We start from the raw sequence: 26,704 nt of genomic DNA, 5'->3' as shown, positions 1-26,704 counted from the left end.
GTAATCTTAAGAGAAATCCCATCTACACCACTTGAATTTGATTGCCTTCTACTGATAATTTTATTCACTTCATTTATAGTACAAGCACTAAAAACCAACTGATTTTCTACTAGAAGTTCCGACTGAACTATTTTGGGAGGCCGCTTCATTCTTTTCCGAGCATCAACGCAAAGTTTTGCTCCCTCACTAGAAAAATATTCACATAAATAATTCGTAACATCCTTTGGGATGTTACACACAAGGGTTAATACAATATAACACATAAGGGTTAATGATAGTAGTTGCTATGATAACATACACCCTATAAAAGAATCTCACCCCTTTTTATAAACAGGAACTCCCAAATTGCAACAATCATGACTTGGCTACATCAATATTCCCCATTGTTTGGAAATGTTCGTCCCTCCTACCAATCTTAAAGAAAAAATAAACCCAAATAAAACGCTGAATTTTACAGGCCTATAATGATTACTCCTGCGTTGGGAAATGTAAAGCAAAAAATTATCCATCGACTCTCTTGGTTTGTTGAGAAGAATATTATGATAAATCATACTCAAACTTGTTTCAGGAACAGCACTTCTCGACAGATGCTTTTACCTTGTTAACAAATGCCATAAATAAATTTCTAATGATAGTAAAATTGATAAATAAATTTTCTAATAATCTAAAAATAATGCCCTAGTTGCTGCTTTCCTAGACTTTGAAGGGGCGTACCATAATGTGAACCACCATATCCTTTAAATATATATATCCATTTATATCCATTAAATAAAAACAAAAGTTTTTCCAACGGAAAGTAAGGAGCGACATTAACAACTTAAAACGAACAGAAATTACTTCGTATATGAAAGGGGCTGCTTCCTCATCAACGCCCCGCTCTTTACGCTAAAGTTTTAAAAAGTAAAGTTAAGAGAAAGAGTCAAACTTTAGTATAAAGAGCGGGGCACCGCTCTTTACACTTTTCGATTGCACCTACCAAATCGAAAATCATTCAGTTTCACCATAAGAGAAAAAATTTGACTGCAAAAATGAATCTAAACGGCATGATCGTTCCAGAGGATAATTGGTAAATTACCTAGGTCTTAGACTTTTTTTACTTGAGACTTTTTATACTTTTAGACTTTTTTTAGACTTGACAAAAAATTTTATTTCCGCCTTGACATCACAAACACAATAAAAAAAAATGCTATAGGAAAATCAAAATAATAAAGGGACTACTATCCACACTCTGGGATTGTAATGAGAAAACTTAATTTCAATTTAATAGATCACGTACAAGACCCCATATTGATTTTGTGACAGAACCCATCACACATTGGGTCTTAGGAAAGCAACAAGTACTAAGTTTCTGCTTACTGAGAGTGGATTATCAACAATAAATGAAAGAAGATTTCTTTTGATAAATTATCTGACAAAAATTGAAGCCAATAGCTCACATACCCTGCATAACTGGTTAAAAATCCATCCATCTATAGAGGCATTGCAAATGAATACGCTAATACCCAGAAGAAATTCTCAGTGCGAGAAAAGCCTATTGCACCTACAATCCCCCAGACCCTCTACGGAATTGGTCAGTCCCTATAATAAACACTAATTTTTCAGAGCGGACTAAAGAACTTACCCTCATTGCTTTCATCCAGAAAAAAATTGCTGAATTTAATACAATTACATAAAAAAAAACATTTCCAAATTTCTGTTGATGGGTCCATAATGAATGAGAAGGTGGCAAGTGGATATTTTATCAACACTTTAAGGTTGCAGTGGGCGAGAGAATGTATTATAATGTCACTACAATGTCACCAGAATTAAATACCATAATCATTGTATTAGAGCACCTCATGAATAACCACCCTTTGAATTCTAAATTAAAAATATTATAGTTTATTCTGACTCTTTGTCAAGCCTAGAGCTGCTGTCTTCAGCTTCTCAGGATAAGATGGATATAGACAGTTTAGATTATCTTAGTATTATTGATACTCTTGCTTCGAGAGGCAGAAGAACTGACTTTGACTATGTTCCAATCCACTCAGGTATAACTGGTAACCATCAGGCGGATAAAATTGCAAAAGATGCTCGAAATATTTACGAGACAAGTGGGAGATTAATCCCCATTGGAGACATATATCGTTGGAGATAATCAGAGGTATTGTCAAATAAGAACAATCCTGTTTTTATCTCCCTTTCCCAATATGCACCTTTCTAAAATTTATCGTAGAACCCAGTCAAATAGGCTAAATTTTCAGGTGTTTTTGAATCAGTTCCCTAATAAATGGCACAGTTCCATCTTCCCCCCTTTGCAGGTCTTGCAATTTTAAAATCGAAACAATTGACCATTGCAATCCTATCGCCCTTCCCCAACAAGCACCTTTCTAAGATTTATCATAGAATTTGAACTGGTTCAGATGGGCTAAATTTTGTGGCGTTTTCGTTTTTTTTTCTGGCGTTTCAATTGCCTAATTCAAGTAGCTCAGTTTTCTCTTCCCCTTTATGCAGATATTGCAATAAAAAAATTAAACAATTGATCATTGCCTATTTGAATTTAATATTCTGACGTCTGTACAGTATTCCCTGCAATCTAAACTATTAAAGTCCTTCAAACACCAGAAAGTCTCACTATCAGATAAGAGTCTAGCTGATTATACCTGCACACAGAGCACAGAACTCAGAGTATATCCTCTCATATTTCAAATCCTAGAATGGATAGATTTACTACAAGAAATCTGAGCAGATTCAAGATAAATAAGAAGCAACCAAATCAGTAGCTCTGTTCATCTCACAGAGTGAGTCAAAAGGAAAACGGCTGAATAGTCTCGACTGAAAAGCCCGCGTTTGCTGAAATAGAAGAAGAAATGCTCTAATTCTTTTAGCCAGATTGCAATTTATAAGGATGTCCTTGTACATTTGCAGAAGAAGGAAAATATAGCCAATTTCGTCACCGAAAATATTCTTCTTTAATTAGCCAAATTAAAATTTGTAAGGATTGCCGTGCACATTTACAGAAGAAGTGTTTTCGGCAGGCTAATATAAAGCAGGCTAATAAAATTTGGTTCATTTACTAGCTGAGTATTATTCAACGTCACGTGGATTGCTTATCCGGCTTTTCCTACCATATCTGGATACAATCTATAACCGATAACAGCAAATTCTTTTACATTTGCATATGCGCAGTACAGTAGAGCAACAGCCAAAAATAAAATTACCCAAATTCAGTTATCCTCCTTGGTCCCGTCTATTTCTGGACTGCTGGTCGTAAGTTATTCCGGTACTTGACAACGACGACATCAAATCCTGGAAGACCCCAGTGAAAAAAGCCAATCGATTTAATTATCATTTTGTATTGGTTTTTACACCACAATCGGAGGATAGAAGTGAAGCAGTACGAACAGAGCAAGAAAATGTTGGCTTCCCAGTGATAGATTTAATGAAGATTTCATATACATAAACTTAAAAAGCTAGACATAAATAAATCGAAGACGACATGCACCCTCACATTCTTAAAGACCTTGAAGCACAAGTCACAAAACCTTTATCTCTCATCTTTTGGCATCTATAGATATGGGTAACCTCACTATAGTATAGTATATGGAAAAGGCAATTATCACTCCAATCTTCTAGAAATTTAACAAACCCAATCAACTACAGGCCCATAAGTCTTACATGCATCACTGGTAAGTCCTCGAGTCTATCCTAGCACCCAACACATTACTGCAGATTACTACATAGCACCCGACAGATTACTACACATTACTACAGATTACCACATAGCACCTGACAAATTACTATACATTACTACATAGCACCCGACAGATTACTACACAGCACCCGGCAGATTACTACAGATTACTATATAGCACCCGACAGATTACTACACATTACTACATAGCACCCGATAGATTACTACCCAGTACTACATAGCACTCGACAAACTACTACATAGCACCCGACAGATTACTACACATTGCTACAGATTATTAGATAGCACCCGACAGATTACTACACATTACTACGGATTACTACATAGCACCCAACAGACTACTACACATTACTACATAGCACCCGACAGATTAATAAACATAACTACAGATTACTACATAGCACCCGACAGATTACTGCACATTACTATAGATTATAACATTGCACCTGACAGATTACTACACATTACTAGATAGCACCCAACAGATTGCTACACATTATTACATAGCACCCGATAGATTACTACATAGCACCGGACAATTTACTACACATTACTACGGATTACTACGTAACACCCGACAGAATACTACACATTACTACAGATTATTACATAGCACCCGGCTGATTGCTACATATTACTACATGGCACCGTAATGATTACTACACATTACTACATAGCATCCGACAGATTAGTACACATTACTACATAGCATCCGGCAGATTAGTACACATAACTACAGATTATTACATAGCACCCAACAGATTACTACACATTACTACGGGTTACTACATAGCACCCGACAGATTACTACAAAGCACCCGACAGATTATTACACATTACTAAATAGCACCCGACAGATTACTACACATTACTACAGATTACTACATAGCACCCGACAGATTACTGCACATTAATACAGATTATTACATAGCACCCGACAGATTACTACGGATTACTACATAGCACCCGACAGATTGCTTCACATTACTATATGGCACCTGACAGATTACTACAGATTATTACGTAGCACCCAACTGATTAATACACATTACTACAAATTATTACATAGCACCCGACAGATTACTACACATTACTACGGATTACTACATAGCACCCGACAGATTACTATACATTACTACATAGCATCCGACAGATTACTGCATAGCACCCGACAGATTACTACACATTACTGCATAGCACCCGACCAATTACTACATAGCACATGTCAGATTACTGCACATTGCTACAGATTATTAGATAGCACCCGATAGATTACTACACATTACTATGGGCTACTACATAGAACACGACAGACTACTACACATTACTACATAGCACCCGACAGATTACTACACATTACTACAGTTTACTACATAGCGCCCGACAGATTACTACGCATTACTACGGATTACTACATAGCACCCGACAGACTACTACACATTACTACATAGCACCCGACAGATTACAACACATAACTACAGGCTACTACAAAGCACCCGATATATTACTACACCTTACTACAGATTATAACATTGCACCCAACAGATTACCACACTTTACTACGGATTACTAGACAGCATCCGACAGATTGCTGAACATTACTACATAGCACCCGATAGATTACTGCTTAGCACCCGACAAATTACTACACATTATTACGGATTACTACATAACACCCGACAGATTACTACACATTACTACAGGTTACTACATAGCACCAGAATGATTACTACACATTACTACGGATTACTACATAACACCCGACAGATTACTACATAGCACCCGACAGATTACTACATACCACACGACAGATTACTACACATTACTACAGATTACTACATAGCACCCGACAGATTACTAAATATTACTACAGATTATTACATAGCACCCGACAGATTACTACGATTACTACATAGCACCCTACAGATTACTACACATTACTACATAGCACCCGACAGATTACTACAGATTACTAAATAGCACCCGATAGATTACTACATAGCACCCGACAAATTACTACACATACTACGGATTACTACATAAAACCCGACAGATTACTACACATTACTTTAGATATTACATAGCACTTGGCTAATCACTACACATTACTAAGATTACTACATAGCACCCGAATGATTACTATACATTACTACGGATTACTATATAACACCCGACAGATTACTACACATTACTACGTGGCATCCGACAGATTAGTAGACATTACTACAGATTATTACATAGCACCCGACAGATTACTACACATTACTACAGATTATTACATAGCACCCGACAGATTACTAAATATTACTACAGATTATTACATAGCACCCGACAGATTACTACGGATTACTACATAGCACCCGATAGATTACTACACATTACTACATAGCACCCGACAGATTACTATAAATTACTACATAACACCCGACAGATTACTACAGTTTACTACATAGCACCCGACAGATTACTATAAATTACTACATAACACCCGACAGATTACTACAGTTTACTACATAGCACCCGACAGACTACTACACGTTACTACATAGCACCCGACAGATTACAACACATGACTACAGATTACTAAAAAGCACCCGACATATTACTTCACCTTACTACGGATTAGTAGATAGCATCCGACAGATTGCTGCACATTACTACATAGCACCCAATAGATTACTACATAGCACCCGACAAATTACTACACATTACTACGGATTACTACATAACACCCGACCGATTACTACACATTACTACAGATTACTACATAGCACCCGAATGATTACTACACATTACTACGGATTACTACATAGCACCCGACAGATTACTACACATTGCTACAGATTATTAGATAGCACCCGACAGATTGCTACACATTACTACGGACCACTACATAGCACCCAACAGACTACTACACATTACTACATAGCACCCGACAGATTACTAAACATAACTACAGATTACTACATAGCACCCGACAGATTACTACACATTACTAAAGATTATAACATTGCACCCGACAGATTACTACACATTACTAGATAGCACCCGACAGATTGCTACACATTATTACATAGCACCCGATAGATTATTACATAGCAACGGGCAATTTACTACATATTACTACGGATTACTACATAACACCCGACAGATTACTACACATTACTACAAATTATTACATAGCACCCGGCTGATTACTACACATTACTATATGGCACCCTAATGATTACTACACATTACTACATAGCATCCGACAGATTAGTACACATTACTACATAGCATCCGACAGAATAGTACACATAACTACAGATTATTACATAGCACCCAACAGATTACTATACATTACTACGGGTTACTACATAGCACCCGACAGATTACTACACATCACATAGCACCCGACAGATTACTACAAAGCACTCGACAGATTATTACACATTACTAAATAGTACCCGACAGATTACTACACATTACTACAGATTACTACATAGTACCCGACAGATTACTACACATTAATACAGATTATTACATAGCACCCGACAGATTACTACGGATTACTACATAGCACCCGACAGATTACTTCATTTTACTATATGGCACCTGATAGATTACTACAGATTATTACTTTAGCACCCAACTGATTAATACACATTACTACAAATTATTACATAGCACCCGACAAATTACTACATAGCACATGACAGATTACTGCACATTGCTACAGATTATTAGATAGCACCCGATAGATTACTACACATTACTATGGGTTACTACATAGAACACGACAGACTACTACACATTACTACATAGCACCCGACAGATTACTACACATTACTACAGATTATAACATTGCACCCGACAGGTTACTACACATTACTGCTGTTTACTACATAGCGCCCGACAGATTACTACACATTACTACGGATTACTACATAGCACCCGACAGACTACTACACATTACTACATAGCACCCGACAGATTACAACACATAACTACAGGTTACTACAAAGCACCCGACATATTACTACACCTTACTACAGATTATAACATTGCACCCGACAGATTACTACGGATTACTACATAGCACCCTACACATTACTAAATAGCACCCGACAGATTACTACACATTACTACAGATTACTAAATAGCACCCGATAGATTACTACATAGCACCCGACAAATTACTACACATTACTACGGATTACTACATAAAACCCGACAGATTACTGCACATTACTTCAGATTATTACATAGCACTTGGCTAATCACTACACATTACTAAGATTACTACATAGCACCCGAATGATTACTATACATTACTACGGATTACTATATAACACCCGACAGATTACTACACATTACTACATAGCGTCCGACAGATTACTACACATTACTACAGATTATTACATAGCACCCGACAGATTACTACGGATTACTACATAGCACCCGACAGATTACTACACATTACTACATAGCACCCGACAGATTACTATAAATTACTACATAACACCCGACAGATTACTACACATTACTACAGTTTACCACATAGCACCCGACAGATTACTACACATTACTACGAATTACTACATAGCACCCGACAGACTACTACACATTACTACATAGCATCCGACAGATTACAACACATGACTACAGTTTACTACAAAGCACCCGACATATTACTACACCTTACTACAGATTATAACATTGCACCCGACAGGTTACCACACTTTACTACGGATTAGTAGATAGCATCCGAAAGATTGCTGCACATTATTACATAGCACCCAATAGATTACTACATAGCACCCAACAAATTACTACACATTACTACGGATTACTACATAACACCCGACAGATTACTACACATTACTACATAGCACCCGAATTATTACTACACATTACTACGGATTACTACATAACACCCGACAGATTACTACATAGCACCCGACAGATTACTACATAGCACACGACAGATTACTACACATTACTACAGATTACTTCGTAGCACCCAACAGATTACAACACATTACCACAGATTATTACTTAACACTCGACAGATTAATATACAATACTACGGATTACTACATAACACGCGACAGATTGCTACACATTACTACATTGCACCCGACAGATTACTACAGATTATTGCATAGCACCCGACAGATTACTACACATTACTACAGATCATTACATAGCACCCGACAGATTAATATACATTACTACGGATTACTACATAACACCTGACATAATACTACACATTACTACATAGCACCCGACAGATTACTACACATTACTGCATAGTACCCGACAAATTACTTCATAGCACCCGACAGACTACTACACATTACTACAGATTATTACATAGCACCCGACAGATTAATATACATTACTACGGATTACTACATAACACCTGACATAATACTACACATTACTACATAGCACCCGACAGATTACTACACATTACTGCATAGCACCCGACAGATTACTACAGATTATTGTATAGCACCAGACAGATCACAACACATTACTACGGATTACTACATAGCACCCGACAGATTACCACACATTACTACATAGCACCTGACACATTACTACATAGCACCCGACATATTACTACACATTACTACATAGCACCCGACAGATTACTATATATTATTACAGATTATTACATAACACCCGACAGATTACTACGGATTCCTACATAGCACCCGACAGATTACTGCACATTACTACATAGCACCCGACAGATTACTACACATTACTACAGATTATTACATAGCATCCGACAGATTATTAAATATAATTACAGATTATTACATAGCACCCGACAGATTACTACGGGTTACTACATAGCACCCGACAGATTACTACACATTACTACATAGCACCCGACAGATTACTACACATTACTACAGATTACTCCATAGCATCCGACTGATTACCACACATTACTACTTAGCACCCGACAAATTACTAAACATTACTACATAGCACCCGACAGATTACTAAACATTACTACATAGCACCCGACAGATTAATTTACAGTACTACATATCACCCGACAGATTACTACACACTGCTACAGATTATTAGATAGCACCCGACAGATTACTACACATTACTACGGATTACTACATAGCACCCGACAGATTACTACACATAACTACAGATTACTACATAGTACCCGGAAAATTACTACACATTACTACAGATTATAACATTGCACCCGACAGATTGCTACAAATTACTACATAGCACCCGATAGATTACTACATAGCACCAGACAAACTACTACAGATTACTACATAACACCCGACAGTTTACTGCACATTACTACAGATTATTACATAGAACCCGGCTTATTACTACACATTACTACAGATTACTACATAGCACCCGAATGATTACTACAGATTACTACATAACACCCGACATATTACTACATAGCACCCGACAAACTACTACGGATTACTACATAGCACCCGACAGATTACTACACATCACTAGAGATTACTACATAGCACCCGACTGATTACTACGCTTTACTACAGATTACTAAATAATACCCGACAGATTACCACACATTAGTACATAGCACCCGACAGATTACTACTAATTACTACTTATTACTGCATAGCACCCGACTGATTACTACACTTTACTACGGATTACTAGATAGTACTCGACAGATTACTACACATTACTACATAGCACCCTACAGATTACTAGAATACCTTCTAACCAAAAAGTTAGAAGGACTGAAACCTTATAACAAAGGTAGTTTGGATTCCTAAGACATAGGTTAGCTGAATCCCAGCTACTTCAAGTTAAAAACACCGGAGACTAAACATTGACAAAGGCATACAAGTCGACGCAAATATATATTGATCTTAGCCTTCGATGAAATTTCTCATTCAAAGCTCCTTCATAAGTTAAGAAACCTCGGGAATGCGAGCATTTTGGCTCGATCACTAATTTCCTAGCAGGTAGAGCTCAGAAGGTGAAACTAGATGGCCGCATTAGCACAGTTGCGACAAAAGCATCTAGCGGTATTCCCCAAGGTAGCATCATCTGGCCCCTGCTCTACAATTTTTTTGCGAACGACCCGCCTGACAGTATTAACTCACATATCGTGCTTTACGCTGACGATGCATAGCTTTTTAGACGTATCAAATGCCCAAATGATATTCAAGAACTGCAGAACGACTTGAATAAGATAGCCGATTGGATGAGGACGTTGAAAATAGAAGTAAACTCAAACAAAAGCTCCCGTCTCTGCCTTGGACCGCAGAATTTTAAGTCAACCTATAGTTTTAAAACCAGTCTAATACCAAAAATACTTTTTGATCGGGACCTTAGTAATAGTATACAGTGAGCTAAAATTCACCAACCACTACGTATCCATCGTCAGCAAAGCTTCAAAAGTAGTCGGACTTATTCGTAAAAACTTTGCCCTAAACGATCTTCAGCTTTTTTCAACTCTATTCATATCTCTTGTTTGGCCTATCATTGAATATGGTTACACGACGATAAGACCTCACCTTAAAAAAGACATTGATGCACTTGAGCAGTTCAGCGAAGAGAAACACAATCTGTATCAAAACTAAGAGGCGTCTTCTACTGCGAGAAATTGCAAAGTTTTCACCTCCTTCCTTCTCCTATAGACTCCTCCAAGGTGATCTTATTGAAAATTTCAAGCTATGTCACAAGTACTACAGTGACATTGGATCAGAGGAAATTCTCTTCTTCAGCACAAGCAATCTGCGAGGACACAACTTTAAGCTACAGCCAAACATTTACAGCAAAGAAGTTCGAAGGTGTGCTTTCTCAAACCGATTAGTCAAGGAATGAAAAAAACTTCCACCAAGAAGTGGTTATGGCGGACTTCACCAACTCTTTTGTGAATAGTATTAGCAAGTTTTTTAGTGAAATTAAATTTTTATTGGGGCGAAAGCCTTTTATTCCAGTATATTATTATTAGTATATTTTGCTTAATGAAAACAAATCCGGATGGACAATAGTCTGGTGCTCGGAACTTATACAAATCCAGATTGATATTGCTTTCGTTGTACTCATTTCTTTTTTATTTTGAATATAATTTGAGTTAGGTTCTTATAAAGAACACTAGCTGATTAAAAAAGGAATATATCTACCAATATACCTGTTAGCCTTTTTGTCAAAGTTTCTTTGTTTAATATTTGACCTAGACCAAAGCAAAAGTAAAATAAAGAATGTATAAATAATAAAAATTACTTTGATTTTTGTAAAAAAAAATTATACTTTTGTTGGGTAACGCTAGATTATGTTTTTATGTTCTCTAAGACAAACTCAAGTTTCCTTTTTTCAGTTCCCTTACTCTTCTCTTTGGGTGGTTTCAAAGAACAAACTTTAATATTGATCTAAAATTAAAAACGAACTATTATTTAAAATGTCCTGTCAACCGAACGATAAGTTCGTATTGTTTATTTTTTTTCTAGTTCTTCATATTTTTGATGGTAACCGAATATGGTCCATTGCCTTGTTCAATTGTGACAACGACGAGGAAGTTCTTCACTGTGTTAGCATCTGTTCTTTTCTTTGGAAATTCACTCCTCAATCGCCAATGGGTTGGAACCATTCTAGTGTTTACAGGTAAAACATTATTTATACTCTGTTACATATATTAATGGAAGGGTTGGGGGAGGTTGGACAAAAGGACCACACCCATCCAAGTCAAGTTTCAGGGCCCTATCTTGCTACAATAGGCTCCTTAAAATTCTGACGGTTCGTACACATGTTTTACTTTAGTCTATGTAGCATTGTTTGTTTTTTTTTTCAAGTTAAAGGGAGATATCTTCTATTGGGAAACGAAATGTTTAAATTAGATAGGCCCAGGTATCTGAACTTTCGCGGCCACTTTGGGGGGGGATGTTTTAGGTGCCCTCCAACTTCTTTGTGTTATGAAAGTGTCGCATTGAGCCTCAAGTTTTCCTAGAAGTTCATTGAAGAATTTGTATATCATATTATATATTGTAATATTTGTTCTCTATCACTTCAAGCCTATGGCATTTCCTGAAAGAAACGAAATGACAAAACGCGTTTACTTTATGATATGCAGGAAATTTATTTCATATGGCGTTTTTGAGTTGCTTCCACGTTAGTTCATGTTTTGTCCACTATTTTCGTTGTATTAAACAAAAAAAAAGTTTTAGTCTTTGTATGCACTCCTTTTTGAAATATTGTAGAAACTTCAGATGTAATTAATTTCAATTAGAAAGAAAGAGCTCTCCGCCTGATGCTGATATATGAATTTTCATAACATATGGTCCAACTGAATGTATAACAAAATGCTTTTTCAAAGTTATGATATCTCTGAAACATGTGTGAGTGAATCTTCATTGACAAAGAAATAGGTGGCGTTTAATATTGTAAATATTTAAAATAAGGTAGCACGGAAAAACTATCGTTTGATAACTATATTGTTTCTAATAAAGGAAAATATTGTGGGAAAACAAAATGCAAGTGAAAGTGGCCAAGAAAATCCGTTCATTATAAATTTTCTGTATACGGTAAAGTAAAAATTTTGTTTCCTTGAAAAGAGGTCACAGGCTGGAATGTTACCACTTGTTTTATCGTCTTTTTAAAAGAATTACGCCCTTGAGTCATTCGTTTAGGGTGTAATCGACTAACGTTCCTACTCAAGGGTTTCTTCTTACGCCTGAGTCATCTCTTTCGGCCATAATCTAATAACCTTTCTATTTAAAGGCTTCTTGTGCCCTTGAGTCATTTCTTTAGGACATCATCAAATAACGTTTCTATTTAAAAGCTTCTTCTTACGCCCTTGATTAATCCCTTTGTGGCATAATCCAATAACGTTTCTATTCAAGGGGTTCTTCTTACGCCTTTGAGTTATTCCTTTGGCGCATAATCGAATAACGTTTCTATTCAAGTTCTTCTTTTTAAGCCCTTTAGTCATCCCTTTTGGGCATAATCTAATAATGTTTCTATTTCATTTGTTTGATTTTCACAAGTTCTTTTTTTCTTCTAGGCTTGACATTGGATAGTATTTATGGTAAATCGAGCGTGAAGAAACCTGAATGACATGCATATAGCCTAGTCTAATTTTTCCTAAGAATTTTTCACTAGTCTATTCAACTGGAATGTTATATTGATAAATTAAGATTATTGCTATATTTATATATATTTTTTTGCTTTATTTACACTTCTTTGTGACATTGCTTGTATCATGACTCATTGGCTGCAAGCTGAACTGACTGTTTTTCAGTAAGGCCTGTCGAAAGCTCCCCGTCCTTTAAGGTAATGCACCTCTAGAAGTGAGACAAATGGAAATCAGTCACTTGTAAGAGCTAGATCATTTTAGAAAGTTTGATTTTCCTAATCATGTAAAAAAAAACTATCAGATACTTGCTTTCATTTGGGACTTGACTACATATAACTATATTGTAATTCATATTTTGTCTCCTTTTTTAAAGTATATTTACTCTTAGTTCTGTATTTAAAATCGGGAGCACCGTATCATTTATATTTTACACCGTATCATTAATGAACACCGTATCATTTATATTTCTGTAGCTCGGAAAAGACTTTGTAATTTTCAAACTTGATTGTTTCGGAAGGTTTTTTTGCCATATTTTTGATCATTGGTTATCTCGGAAATTTTAAAGGTTTGGTGTTTGGGAAAGATTAAGCTTTCTTGTGATGGCTTTGATTTCAAACAACAAAGAGAGATAAAACTCAACAAAGAAAAACCTCAAACGAAACTGCGGCCAGTAGAGGGAAAAGAGATGAAAAACTAAAATAACGTGGATGTTTTGCCTGTATTTAAACTAGGCGTCCTCAGCACAAGATAAAAAGAAAAAACACTAGACTAAAAACAAATAGAACCGCCACCAATAATAATAAATACGATTATCGCTACTGATCCACGTAGGGAATAGAAGCTGTTAGAGTTACTTCAATAAGAACATCAAAGCAATTGAGGAAAAATTATAAAAATTGAAACTAAGTTAACTATTCTGTTTTGAAATAATCCTCTTGTAAGCTAATATTGAAGCAACTCTTTTTGGTCCATCTATTTTTATCTTGTGTTGATGACGCCTAGGTTAGATACAGGAGAAGTATCCGCGTTGTTTCAGTCTTTCATCTCTTTTCTCTCTACTGGCAGCAGTCTGGTTTGACTGTTTTTTTTTTGTTTTTTTTTGTTTTTTTTAGTTCTATTTCTCTTTGTTGTTTGTTGTCATGTCCGGCCAGTTCGGTTTAAGAACTTTCATGGCTTTGGTTTGAATTTCTCGCGGGCTGCCAATATCAGAAGTGAGTTTCAATGAAGTTTTGATACTTTTTTCGAAGTTTTTGAACTAATGGCTATAGTTGAATCAGGCACTGATACGTTTTTGTCTCAATTGGGTATGCTTTTAGAAAATTGCCTTTCTAACTAATTTCAGTAAAATATCTGATGCTTCAATGTTATTAGATTTTGTATGTAATCCATTGCACACCGTTTTTATTTCTCATATACTTAGCTCGTTTTTTATTTATTTTTCTTTATTATTATTTTTACACTTGTGGAACGTGAGTATCTATGTCGATTGAAGTCAATAAAGCACAAAGTGGATGCAATTTTAAAGTAAAATTATTTGCTGGTTTTAACTTATTATTGTTCAAATAAAAACCATAAATAATAATTTTTTGTCTATTTTTTATTATATGTTATTAATTTGTTATTATATGACCAGCTTTACTGAGCAATACACCGTTTGGTCGCTGTTCTATTTATTTTTAGTTTTTTTTTTGCTAATTGCTACAAATTTTGCAGTCTCGCTGTTTTTTACTAGTTTTATTTTGTTTCTCAAACATTTCACAAAGTTGATTTCAATGCTCCTAGGTTTGGTGCTTTCTGTTTGACATTGTTTGATCATTTTTGTAATTTTGGATATTCACTGTAAAGGGAAACACCTTTTAATAATGTGCTTTGGCCGTATTGTTCCTAAATTAATTCTTCTATAACCTTCTCCATGTGCTCATTTCTTCATATTGTTTACTGTATACTTTCGATACAGTAATGCCGTGTTTAATTTACCTTTAAAAAGATTTGCCAAATTTTTGGAGCAGCGCAATCCAAATAAGGCAACACCGAAAATTTTTTTTGCTAAACTAAAAAATATCGCTTTGAGTTAAAATTAGCAATGAATTTATCCCATAATTCATAATCCAGTCGTCGTTTTAAGTTATTTTTTGCCTGGCTTCTTTGATTATTTTTTTTTACCCTGTTTGGTGGAATGAAATAAAAGGTGATATTGACTTGTTTCTCTTTTTTCAAGTATGGATTTAGACAATTTGGTGGTTTAATTTAGAACCAGTAGGTGTAGACAGTGACGATTCATAAGCACGATTGTAAGATATTTTGAAGTTGTTTATGTTTATATACGCCCAATCTACTTAACTCCTCAACGAAAGGACGAAATATTACAAAATTGCTAAACATATGCTACATTTAACACCCTAGGAAACACTAGCCGACCACTCTTTTTTAAAGCTAGAAAAATGAGATTTTTAGAAACTCTAATAAAATTCTAAAATTTTCACCAAAATGACGTAATCCCTTGTGATGTATGACGTTATTTATTCGTGAAAGCTAGAGTCTGAGCTGCCTGTCAAGCAAACTATAGACCATTCTCAAGCAACAATGATGAAAGCTGCCGCAGGAGTGAAGTGAGGACTATTTACGAAAGCTGAAGCCCCGAACTTCCTGCTGCCCACTAAGCGAGGGGTATAAAAAAGCTTATTTTAATATCAGTAAGGATGCCAAAAAAAAACATACCCTTGCGAAAGAAAATATCGAAACAAGAAACGAAAATAAAAACAGTGAAATAATTTGTCAGAGTCAATTTAAGAAAAATTTGGATCGGAGCCAACGCTTTACGTTGCATGCAGTAAAGAGGAATAAGGCTTCAATCTATTTTAGTATTACATTTTCCAGAGTCACTTCATATGGAGGGGGAGGTTGTATAAACTTCGGAGGGGGATCAATCGATCGGAAATTGGAAGTTTTAGTGGCCTTTTTAAGATTCAAGAGTGATCGGAGGGGAACCGACCCTACGCACCCTTCCGCCTTTTAACTGCCCTCCCCAAAAAGACATCAGATAAAAATTTCGAGATAGTCATTTTATTAAAGATAGTCCAAAGGCCAAATAATTATGGTATAACCCCCACAGCCTCAAGGCAATGGCTGTAAGTTATGCAAGTTGCCCGTTGTTTACAAAAAAGAATATTTATCGGGAAGGGGAACGTTTTTGGTCCAATAGACATCTGATCAAACCTTTTAGATAGCCATTTTATTCAAGATAGTCTAAAGGACAAATAAATATGCCTGTAGTGTTGATATAACCCACCATAGTCCCTGGAGCAGGGGCTGTAAATTATACAAGTTTTCCTTTGTTTGCATATAAGGTTTTTTTGGAAAAGAAGGCTTGTTTGATCCTAGGAAAGGCTAGTGTTCAAAAAAGCTATTAAGGTGGAATTTCGAGGCACGTTAAACTAAATCAAGGACACTGTATGCATCCTGTTTATCAAAAAGACGTATCTGTAATATTTTAGGAACGGTCGAAGGTATGAAGTTGAAACTTTTAGGATAGGTTGAAAAGTGGTCGAGGGGCAACCAGCCCCCTTGCCCTTTTTACCTATCCTTCCACAAGACATAGGATTAGATTGAGAGATAGCCATTTTGTTTTAAACAGTCTAAATGTCAAATATGTACGGGCTGTAATTTATACAAGTTGCGCGCTCTTGATATTTTTTTATGGATCAAAGGGTATGTCTGATTCTGGGTCTCCAACAACCCTTAGGATATAAAGTGAAACTTTCAGGAAACGTTGAGAAGAATATTGAACAAAATTAAAACCTGCTATTTGCATGCTGGTTGTCAAAAGGGCATGGCATTATTTTCAAAGGAACGGCTGACGGTATTAATTTGAAACTTTCAGGGGATTTTGAGGGGGTGTTGGAAAGTGATCGGAGATTAATCAGCTTCCTGCTTTTTTAAATTCTCCCTACCCTCAGCATTGATCGAAATTTTTATTTTGTTCAAAATAGTTAAAAGGTCTAATAACTATGCCTCCGTGGATGACATGCCCCCACAGCCCCTGAGACAAGGATGTAAATTATGTTATTTGCCGATTATTTACATGTAGAATTTATTATTAGGGAAAAGGGAGAATGTTTCATCAGGTGTGTCCGAAAAGACTAAGGGTGTTAAGGTGAAACCTTGGGGAATACTGAGGGCTATGTTTAAGCATATCAAAAGACACTATGTGCATCCAGGTTATCAAAAAGTCGTATCTGCAATATCTTAGGTGCGGCTAAATAATACATATTTTTTAAAGAAGGCTACTGTTCCCATTATTGAACCTACTCCAGAGCAAGGTCGATGCAGAGTTTGTTGGAAGAACACAAGTCTAAGTGGGGTGAAACTCCACCTTCAAACTTCTATCGAATCATTTCATGCACAGAACATGAATTCTTCTTGTTTTCTTATACTTTTTGCCACTTTTCTTATTTTATAGTCGAAGTTGATAAAGAAAGATTATACCCAGATCTGTCTGTTGTTAATGGCAATACACCCTAGCACCAATGGTGAAGATACTAATTTTTTCTTTGCACTAAGGAACTTCTAAATTGGACGCCAATGACTTCTCTTGAAAAAATTCAGCAGGGATTTCGCCTTCTGGTTGCTGTAACCCAAATGTGTCTTTTCCAGCTTTCATTGAATTGCAAATGAAACCCAAGTATTTTGCATCTACTACCACCATTAACATTTCTTCTTTAAAGTAAAATTTCTTCTCTTCTTGACTTGGTTTTCGACGACGTTTGAATATTATCCCTTCTGTTTTTTGTTCCATTAACTAAATTTTTTTCTTTTTAAGCTATCCTTCTACCAAATTTAACAATGTCTGTAAATCTTCGGCTGATTTTGCGGTAAGGAAAATAGTATCAACGAATAATAAAAGCGAAAATGATAGTGATTCACGTTTCACTGCTGGGACCCTCTTACTTCCTGTAAATATAACTAGATCAAGTAAAGAAAATGTGAACAATTGGGGGGGAGGGTAGTTCCCTATTTTGCTCCTATTCGGTTCTCAAGCGACCTTGACAAACCCTCTTCCACTGCCTTAACAACGTGCATTGTTCCTGTATTCATCCCGATTGTTAATCTTACGAATGGATCAGGCAGACCTACCCCTAATAGGCCCATATATCATAAGTGATATTGTCAAACGCCTTCTGTAGATGCTGTCAAAACGATTGAACAGTTGTACATTTTCTATACAATACTTCTCCTTCAATACGTTTAAGACCATCATTTTATCTATCATAGACTTTTCTTTTCTAAATCCTCCCTGTTCTTTCAGAATACTTAAAATCTGGTCTTGAATTTAATTCTAAAAAGTCCGGTGTAGTGTTTTTTTAGTTGGAAACCATTGCTTTTGAAATCGTACTTGGAAATTAAAAGAGCAACCCGTCTGGCGAATTTGGAGGCATTGGAGATACAATTTCTCACACTCGTCATCTCCTAACAAAAAGCATCAAAACCCGCACATCAGCTTCATATGCTTCCATAGTCTGCTAAGATTCGTTTCAACGTCGTTATCTGGCAACACTGTACAGCACTGTCGCTCTTCTCCACATCCTCTATATTCCACCCTTCTCGAAGGTTCTTACACACCAAAAAATCTGCTTCACTTTCTTCCGGTTCGCAATACGCCTACTGAGACATCCAATTTGAACACGTATTTTAAAGCTCATCAATAGTCTTCATATGGCAGATCCTACTATAGCTGTTGCTAAACTTATAGAAAGACGCGACCAAAAAATTTCAAAATATGCTTGGAACCAAGTTCTTCTACCCTAGTTTTATCGTCATAGTTCTATGGTGCTCTTTTACTTTCTTTGTAGTGCTCAGTCATTTTCTTTTTTGTGTGAAGACTGGTTTTCAATAAATAATAATAATAATAATACTTCCATAAACTTCGTAAGAGCTCTCTGCATCTTCTTCCTAATATTTAATTTTACCAGAAAATGATCTGAACCCAGCTTAGCACGAAAACCCAGGGATCCAGGGGATAGTTTAGTGTCTTGTAGTATATAATCAGTTATACTAAAAATTGAGCCTTTAAGAACAAATAAGCTCAACACTCTGCTTACCATAGTCAAAGCTTTCGTTTCCCAGTAACCAGACCATTTTTTCCACAAAGTGACATGAGCTTTTTCTCCCCCCTAACTTATCTCTTCTCATCTTGGCTGCTTCTCAGTATTACTATAATACAGTATTACTATAATACAGTATTACTATATTACTATAATTACTGTAATACTTCTCAGTATTACAGCAATATACGCTTCTGGTATTACTAGCATCTTATCTACCAATTCTGAGGATGAATTAATACTCAGCTTGAGCACAACTGACGTACAAGCATGAAAATCACTCTTAACTACCAAATACTCACAATGGTATGTATTTTTTTTTACAATTTCTAATTCATATTGTAGAATGCGCCACGTATCTTCGGTAGCATAGGAGCTAATTTGGGAGAAAATCAAAATACAGCATATAATTATTCTCATACCATCGTGGCAAGTCACCCTATTCAACGCTAAATTTTCCGAATTACTTTGTATATTAACTACCTTAAGGAACGATTTTTCTTTTACACACGCTAGCACACCTCCATAAAATAGTTTACTGTTCAAAATTTTTCTCAATACCTTAAATAGTTTCAAATCCAACGCTTATATATAATCGTGTTCCGAAAACCGATTTTCCGTTAACCTTTTATTGCCTACTTCGTAAAATTTCCTTCTTCCACATCTTTTATCTTATTTTGTAGTCCTTGTGCATACTATGCAGACCTGGTAAATTATTCTTCTCGGTAGGGGGACTCTCCCCGGTCACTCAGCGCGTCCCCAGGGGGTGATTAGGGGAAAGTCGACCAGATACGTAGGGTCCCACTATCGGAGGCAAGGACCCAGGAAGGACCTAGTCCCTGGGATTCCATAATAGAAACTGGTGCACCCTCACCCAGGGGTCGTAAATACAGTCGAAGAAGGAAAAAGCACCTGAAGTTTAGCAAAACCTGGGAGAGCCGATCTTCTAATAACAGAAATTAATAGATACTAATAGGATGCATTTGGCCTCGCTGAGACACACCGCCCCAAGAAGAAGATATCTTCAGACTCGCCTATTGTTAGGACGCAATGACAAAGTTCCACAGCAGGGAGTCGGCTTCATTCTCTCTCCAGCCGCCATAAGGTCACTGATCAACTTCACTCCTGCACCTCTATGAAATAACCTATCAAAAATCTCTCATTCATCTAGATATACGCTCCGGACTCCCTCCGAAGTGAAAAAGATTGCGATCAGTTCTACTTCTAATTACAGAGTGTAACTGATCAGATAACCAAAAACGATATACTAATTGTCATGAGTATCTCAACACAATAATGGGAATTAGCCATGCCAGTCGGAAAGATGTCATGTACCCACAAGGACATGGGTGTCTTAATGCAAGGGGAGAACGGTTAATTGACTCCTACAGAGAGAGTGAACTATATCGTACCAACAGCACTTTCAAAAACAGAGTTCGACGAAAAGTTACATGTAGATCACCGAGCGGAATGACCAAAAACATGATTGACTATATTCTAATATACAGACGATGAAAGTCTTCAGTAACCGACACTGTCTCAATACCTGGAGGAAACTTTGGCTCAGATCAGACGCGGCTGATGTCTAAACTCAAGCCAAAATTAAAACAATTCACCCTAGCGACAAAGACTACCAAATTCCGAACAGAATGTCTCCTCGACCCAACCAAAAAGGCACCTATACCACTAACCTCTAAAAAACCACGGGAAATCCTGAGTACACCTACCCCCTTAAAACTTCTGAAGAGACTGACTGCTTAGCCAAATATACTACCTCCGCAATAGTAGAGACTGCAAATGACATCCTTGGTAGAAAGACCAAAGATAAAAACCTAGGATCACTGAAGACATAATACGACTATACAACCAGAAACCCCTCTATAGAAACGAATTTGATCAAAAGTAGCAGTGACACCTACAAACATGTCAAAAAGGACGAACGAGAAATCCGAAAGGCCCAAAATAGTCAGAGAATTGTCCACCAGGAGAGATCCTACAACACTTGTGTTCCTCGGTAAACAAGGGAACGATGTCAATGATGCGAAAATGAAGCTCTCCCAATGGAAGAAGTATTTTGAGGCGAAATAAATCCCACAAATAGAAACGGACCAAAACGTCCTAAGCTACTTCTCAATCACAAAGCGTGACACCAAACCACCTCCAATAAGATCGGAGGCCACAGCGGCCGTAGAACTCCTGAAACGAGGCGAAGCTCCAGGACAAGAACGGTGTCACTACGGAGCTGGTAAATGTCGACCCAGAAGATGTTGTTGACCTATGCCAAAGTATTATAATAGCCACTTGGTCTACGGGATATGCCCTACGACAGTGGTGCAAGTTAGCAATAGTCCAAATCCACAAAAAGGCTCGAAGAAAGAGTGCAAAACTATCTGCCTATCAGCCTGAAAATCTACTAAACTAGAATTCTGACTAAGATCCTTCTCCATAGAACACAAGCAATCACCGCTCATGTTCGATGAGCATCAAGCTGGGTTTCGACCACGACGTTCAACTACCAACCAAACCTTTATTGTGCGCCAACTGATAGAACTCAGCATTGAATTTAATTGAGAGCTCTATCAACTGTTCATTGATTTTCGACAGTCCTTTGACATCAGTTTTGACATTTCTAAAACAAAACGATGTCCTAGACAAAATCGTTGAGGGCATGTACAATCGGTTCAAAATCTAAATTCTGATTAACGATGGGCTCTTTGATGAATTCTTGACAACTTCCGGAGTCTTCCAGGGATAAATCCTATCCCTGGATCTATTCAACTTATTCCTGCAATCCATCCTCTCCCTGACACCCGCTGGGTGTGGGACGAAAATAGTTGGGATCCTACATGACAAACTAGTGTATGTTGCTGATATCCAAGAGCTAGCTATGACCCCCCTAAGAACTCCAAAGACAGGGAGACAGCATCTCTCAAGCAACGAAGTCGTTTGGGATGCAGATTAATGCAAATAAAACTAAAGTCATGGTTACATCTTGCCAGGACAAGGAAATCTCAAATCCCCCCTCTATAATAATCGATGGTTAGCAACCGGAAACAGTAGATTGATTCCTTCATCTTAGCAGTATATTAACGACTGATAATTGACACACTGCCAACATTAAACGCTGCCTAGCCCTTGTCAGCTCAGAAGACTGTCGTTATAGAAGACTCTCAAATTTATGGAAGTCCAGCCACATTTTGTACTATCCGAAAACTCCCTTTAGTAACAGTCGGATCATAACCCTTTGCTCTGTATGGGTGTGAAACATGGACAGTAAAAGTCGAAAACGAGTACACCTTTCTCAAATTCAACATGAGACGCCAAGCCTACGCGTAGGAAGATTAAATATAATACCCATGTCACAAATGGAGAAGTCTATAGAAGAACAAAATCACCTGACATGTTCCTAAACAAAGTAAGCAACTAAGCTAGTTTGGGCGCGTCAAGAGAATAGACCCTACTCGACAACCCAAGATCTTTCTCGAAGGGAGTCGGCCACAGGGAAGACCTCTCAAGAAGTGGATTGACATCTTTAATCGCCAACATATTACCCCACTATCCAGAACTGCATCTGACGGAACAGTATATCGAGTACTGGTCTATGAAATTTCAAAAGGAGCGGCTCCAAAACGTACTATGAGGATGGATGGGACTTCAAGTAAGTAAGTATATTCCATGTAGTTAGTAGCGCCGTTTGTATTTGACTAAGTTCCTCCTATATCTTGTGGATGTAAAACCCCTTAGGCTATGTATGAGTAATCTATTTGGTAATAGTTTTTTCTAAAATTGTACGGTGGGTCCGACCTGTTGAAATAAGGATAAGATTCAGTAGAGGAACTTTTAAAGGAACGCCGTCCTAGAGCTATTGTTGCGGCACCACGCTGCGCTTCCTTTTCCCTTTTCTAGGCCTGTTTGTGTTGGTCTTAGGAGATAGTGATTTCCCACCATCCACGCACAATTTTGTGGTCACCGGGGTTACGTACTATGTTGTCACAAGGCTCACTGAGAACATCTTGATAAAAAAATTTTTCACACTCACACTATTGCCACTGCTTCGCTCTCACTTCCGGTTTCATTTCATTTTCTTTAGTTTCTCCAGTCTTCATAATCATTATAATAATTTATTTTTTATTTTCGTCGATCATTTTTACGGTTAGGTAAGAAGAGAAAGAATGTAGCCTAAAATCCTGTTTGTAACAGTTGTTTGGGGTTTTAAATCAAACTTGAATATTCAATTTAATTTTTACTCGTTTTAAGATTTATTTATTCATATATATCATTATCTGTCAGCTTTATGTTTAATTTGATTATCTATTTTTAATTCTGATCGTTGTGGATTTCATTTATTCTTTAATAGTAATTTCTGACCATTTTATACTAGAGTTATTGTAGGATCTTATTTTTGCTCGTCTCAAGTTTAATATGGCTCTTTATTTTTCATTGAAGCATTCCTTTATCGGAGTTCTTTTTGCTAATGTTTGGAAGAACCCACTCGAATAACAAATGGGAGCTAAAAGATAGCCTCCCTGTCACTAAAAAGGCAAACAAAAGTAAAAATTTTCAGTCAGCTGAAGTTGTAAGTTTCAATCAGCTGAAGTTGTTTTCAATCAACTGTTAGAAGTAGTTAATCTGAATTTAATTTACCTCGTCTAAGCATCTGACCTTGACAAACGTTGTTTTTTAGCAAAATATTCTTCGTCTCTGTTTGAGAAACAACAAAAAATAAATAAATAAACAAAGTGTCAAAGTACTGAAAATTTATTTATTTGCATTTAATTTTGAATAATTCATAGCAAAAACAAAACATGTAAAGGATCATTTCTCCACACATAAGCTGATCTTTTAAAACTATGTCTCTGAATAAGCATTACTTGTGACGGGGGATCGGATCCGGTCCGGTTATGTCAATCACGCATCTAGGACTTATGCTTATTCTCGAACTCGCCAAAGCACTAGAAATCCCCCAGCTCCCCCAAGGAGATCGGATCTGGTCCGATTATGTCAATCGCATATCTAGAACTTGTGCTTATTCTTCCCATCAAGCTTCATCCCGATCTCTCCACTCTAAGCGTTTTCCAAGATTTCCGTTTCCCCTCTCCCCCCCCAATGTCCTCAGATCCGATTCAAATTGAAAATGGAGCTTCTGAGATATGACATCTTTCTATATATCAAGTTTCATTAGGATCTGATCACACATTCGTGAGGTAAAAATGCCTCAATTTTCACGATTTCTCCTCCCTTCAGCCTCCCTCCCCAGATGGTCGAATCAGGGAAACAACTGTTATCAAGTTAATTTGTACAGGTCCCTGACACACCCACCAAATTTCATCGTCCTAGCATGTCCAGGAGCACCAAACTCGCCAAAGCACTGGAAATACCCTCCCCCTAACTCCCCCAAAGAGAGCGGATCCAGTAAGGTTATGTCCATCATGTACCTAGAACTTCTGCTTATTCTTCCTACTAAGTTTCATCCCGATCTCTCCACTCTAAGCGTTTTCGAAGATTTTCGGTTTGTCCCTCTAATGTCACCGGATCCGGCCGGGATTTAAAATAAGAGCTCTGAAACACGAGTTTCTTCTAAATATCAAATCTTATTAAGATCCGATCACCCGTTCGTAAGTTAAAAATACCTAAATTAATTGTTTTTCTCCCACACCTGCCAACTTTCATCGTGCTAGCTTATCTGGAAGTGCCCAAACTACCAAAACCGGGACCGACAGACAGACAGGCCGACAGACAGAAATTGCGGTCGCTATACACTTGGTAAATACCAAGTGCCATAAAAACCAAAACATCTAACAAGCTTTAAAGCCAGTTTATTTAAACACAAATCATTCCAGATAAACAGTCCAGATAAAGCATCATTCAGAGTAAACTATAAATTGACAAAAAGCATATACAGGAGCCACAGCATCAAGAACGTACTCTAGAGTTTCCCCGAGGGAGGAGGGGAATAGGGATTAACAAAATAAACACATTTTTTAAAACATGTCAATTTGTATACAATTCATTAGAGATAAATAGTGATAATAATATCGGGGTAAACCAATAAAGTGCGAAAGATCAGAGAGGGGTAAGCTATGAGGCACGTATTCTTAAATTCATTCTAAGAAGGAAATAATTATAAAAATGTGATCTCAACACGAAGTTTGTGATGACACAACCCCCCCCCCCCCTTCAGTCTACAAGCCTAATTAACAGTCATTTTGAACATTGACAGAAGCTTGAAATCCAATACAACCAACGAATAATATCTGGAAATATTAAGGGATATTTTTATTTATACTTTAATTATTACTTGCGCATACTTTATAGTTATACTTTGTATTTACGTATACTTTACTTATACTTAAGTATAATTTACTTATAATTACTGTTGACACATGTCAATAAACAAACCTTAATAAGAAGATTATTATTCTTTATATGGCAGCTTTAGAGATATTCTTTAAAAGACATATTGTTTAATTCAAAGCATTTATTAACTTATTTTAATAAGAAGAAGCATCAATATTTTGTTTATTTTAAATATTTGAGTTGCGGATATAGTTTCCCCATATATCTAGTTAGTACGAATATTTAAGCGCCATAAATTATTGTATCGTCGGTATTATCCCTTAAGGAGAACATCCGTCAACAGCAAATTTATTGAGTGTCCTTGTCAGAATATTCTGGGGCCTGACCGCCTTAACATTCGGCCTGACTAGCGCATGAACAACGTCCAAGAAAACATTTAGAGAAACGTGAAGGCAATTCTCAGAACCAAGATTACGATAGTGAAGGTTGCCATAACGCCATTTGTCAAGAATGGTT

At 36.8% G+C, this 26,704-nt stretch overlaps 1 protein-coding gene across 1 annotated transcript in view; it reads left to right on the top strand.

Annotated features, from left to right (window-relative positions):
* The window catches only part of LOC136035686 (solute carrier family 35 member B1-like), a 43,446-nt gene extending 27,458 nt beyond the window's left edge, over positions 1 to 15,988 (top strand). The window contains exons 7-8 of the mRNA XM_065717617.1: positions 12,169 to 12,322; positions 13,719 to 15,988. Of these exons, the coding sequence (XP_065573689.1) occupies positions 12,169 to 12,322; positions 13,719 to 13,771 (207 nt within the window). The 3' untranslated portion in view covers positions 13,772 to 15,988. The remainder of the gene's footprint in view (positions 1 to 12,168; positions 12,323 to 13,718) is intronic.
* The last annotated feature ends 10,716 nt before the right edge of the window (positions 15,989 to 26,704 follow it).

The sequence above is a fragment of the Artemia franciscana genome, chromosome 14 (genome assembly GCF_032884065.1).
Source record: "Artemia franciscana chromosome 14, ASM3288406v1, whole genome shotgun sequence".
NCBI lineage: Eukaryota > Metazoa > Arthropoda > Branchiopoda > Anostraca > Artemiidae > Artemia > Artemia franciscana.
The sequence above is the reverse complement of the archived record's forward strand: the minus strand, read 5'-3'. Positions and strand labels throughout refer to the sequence as shown.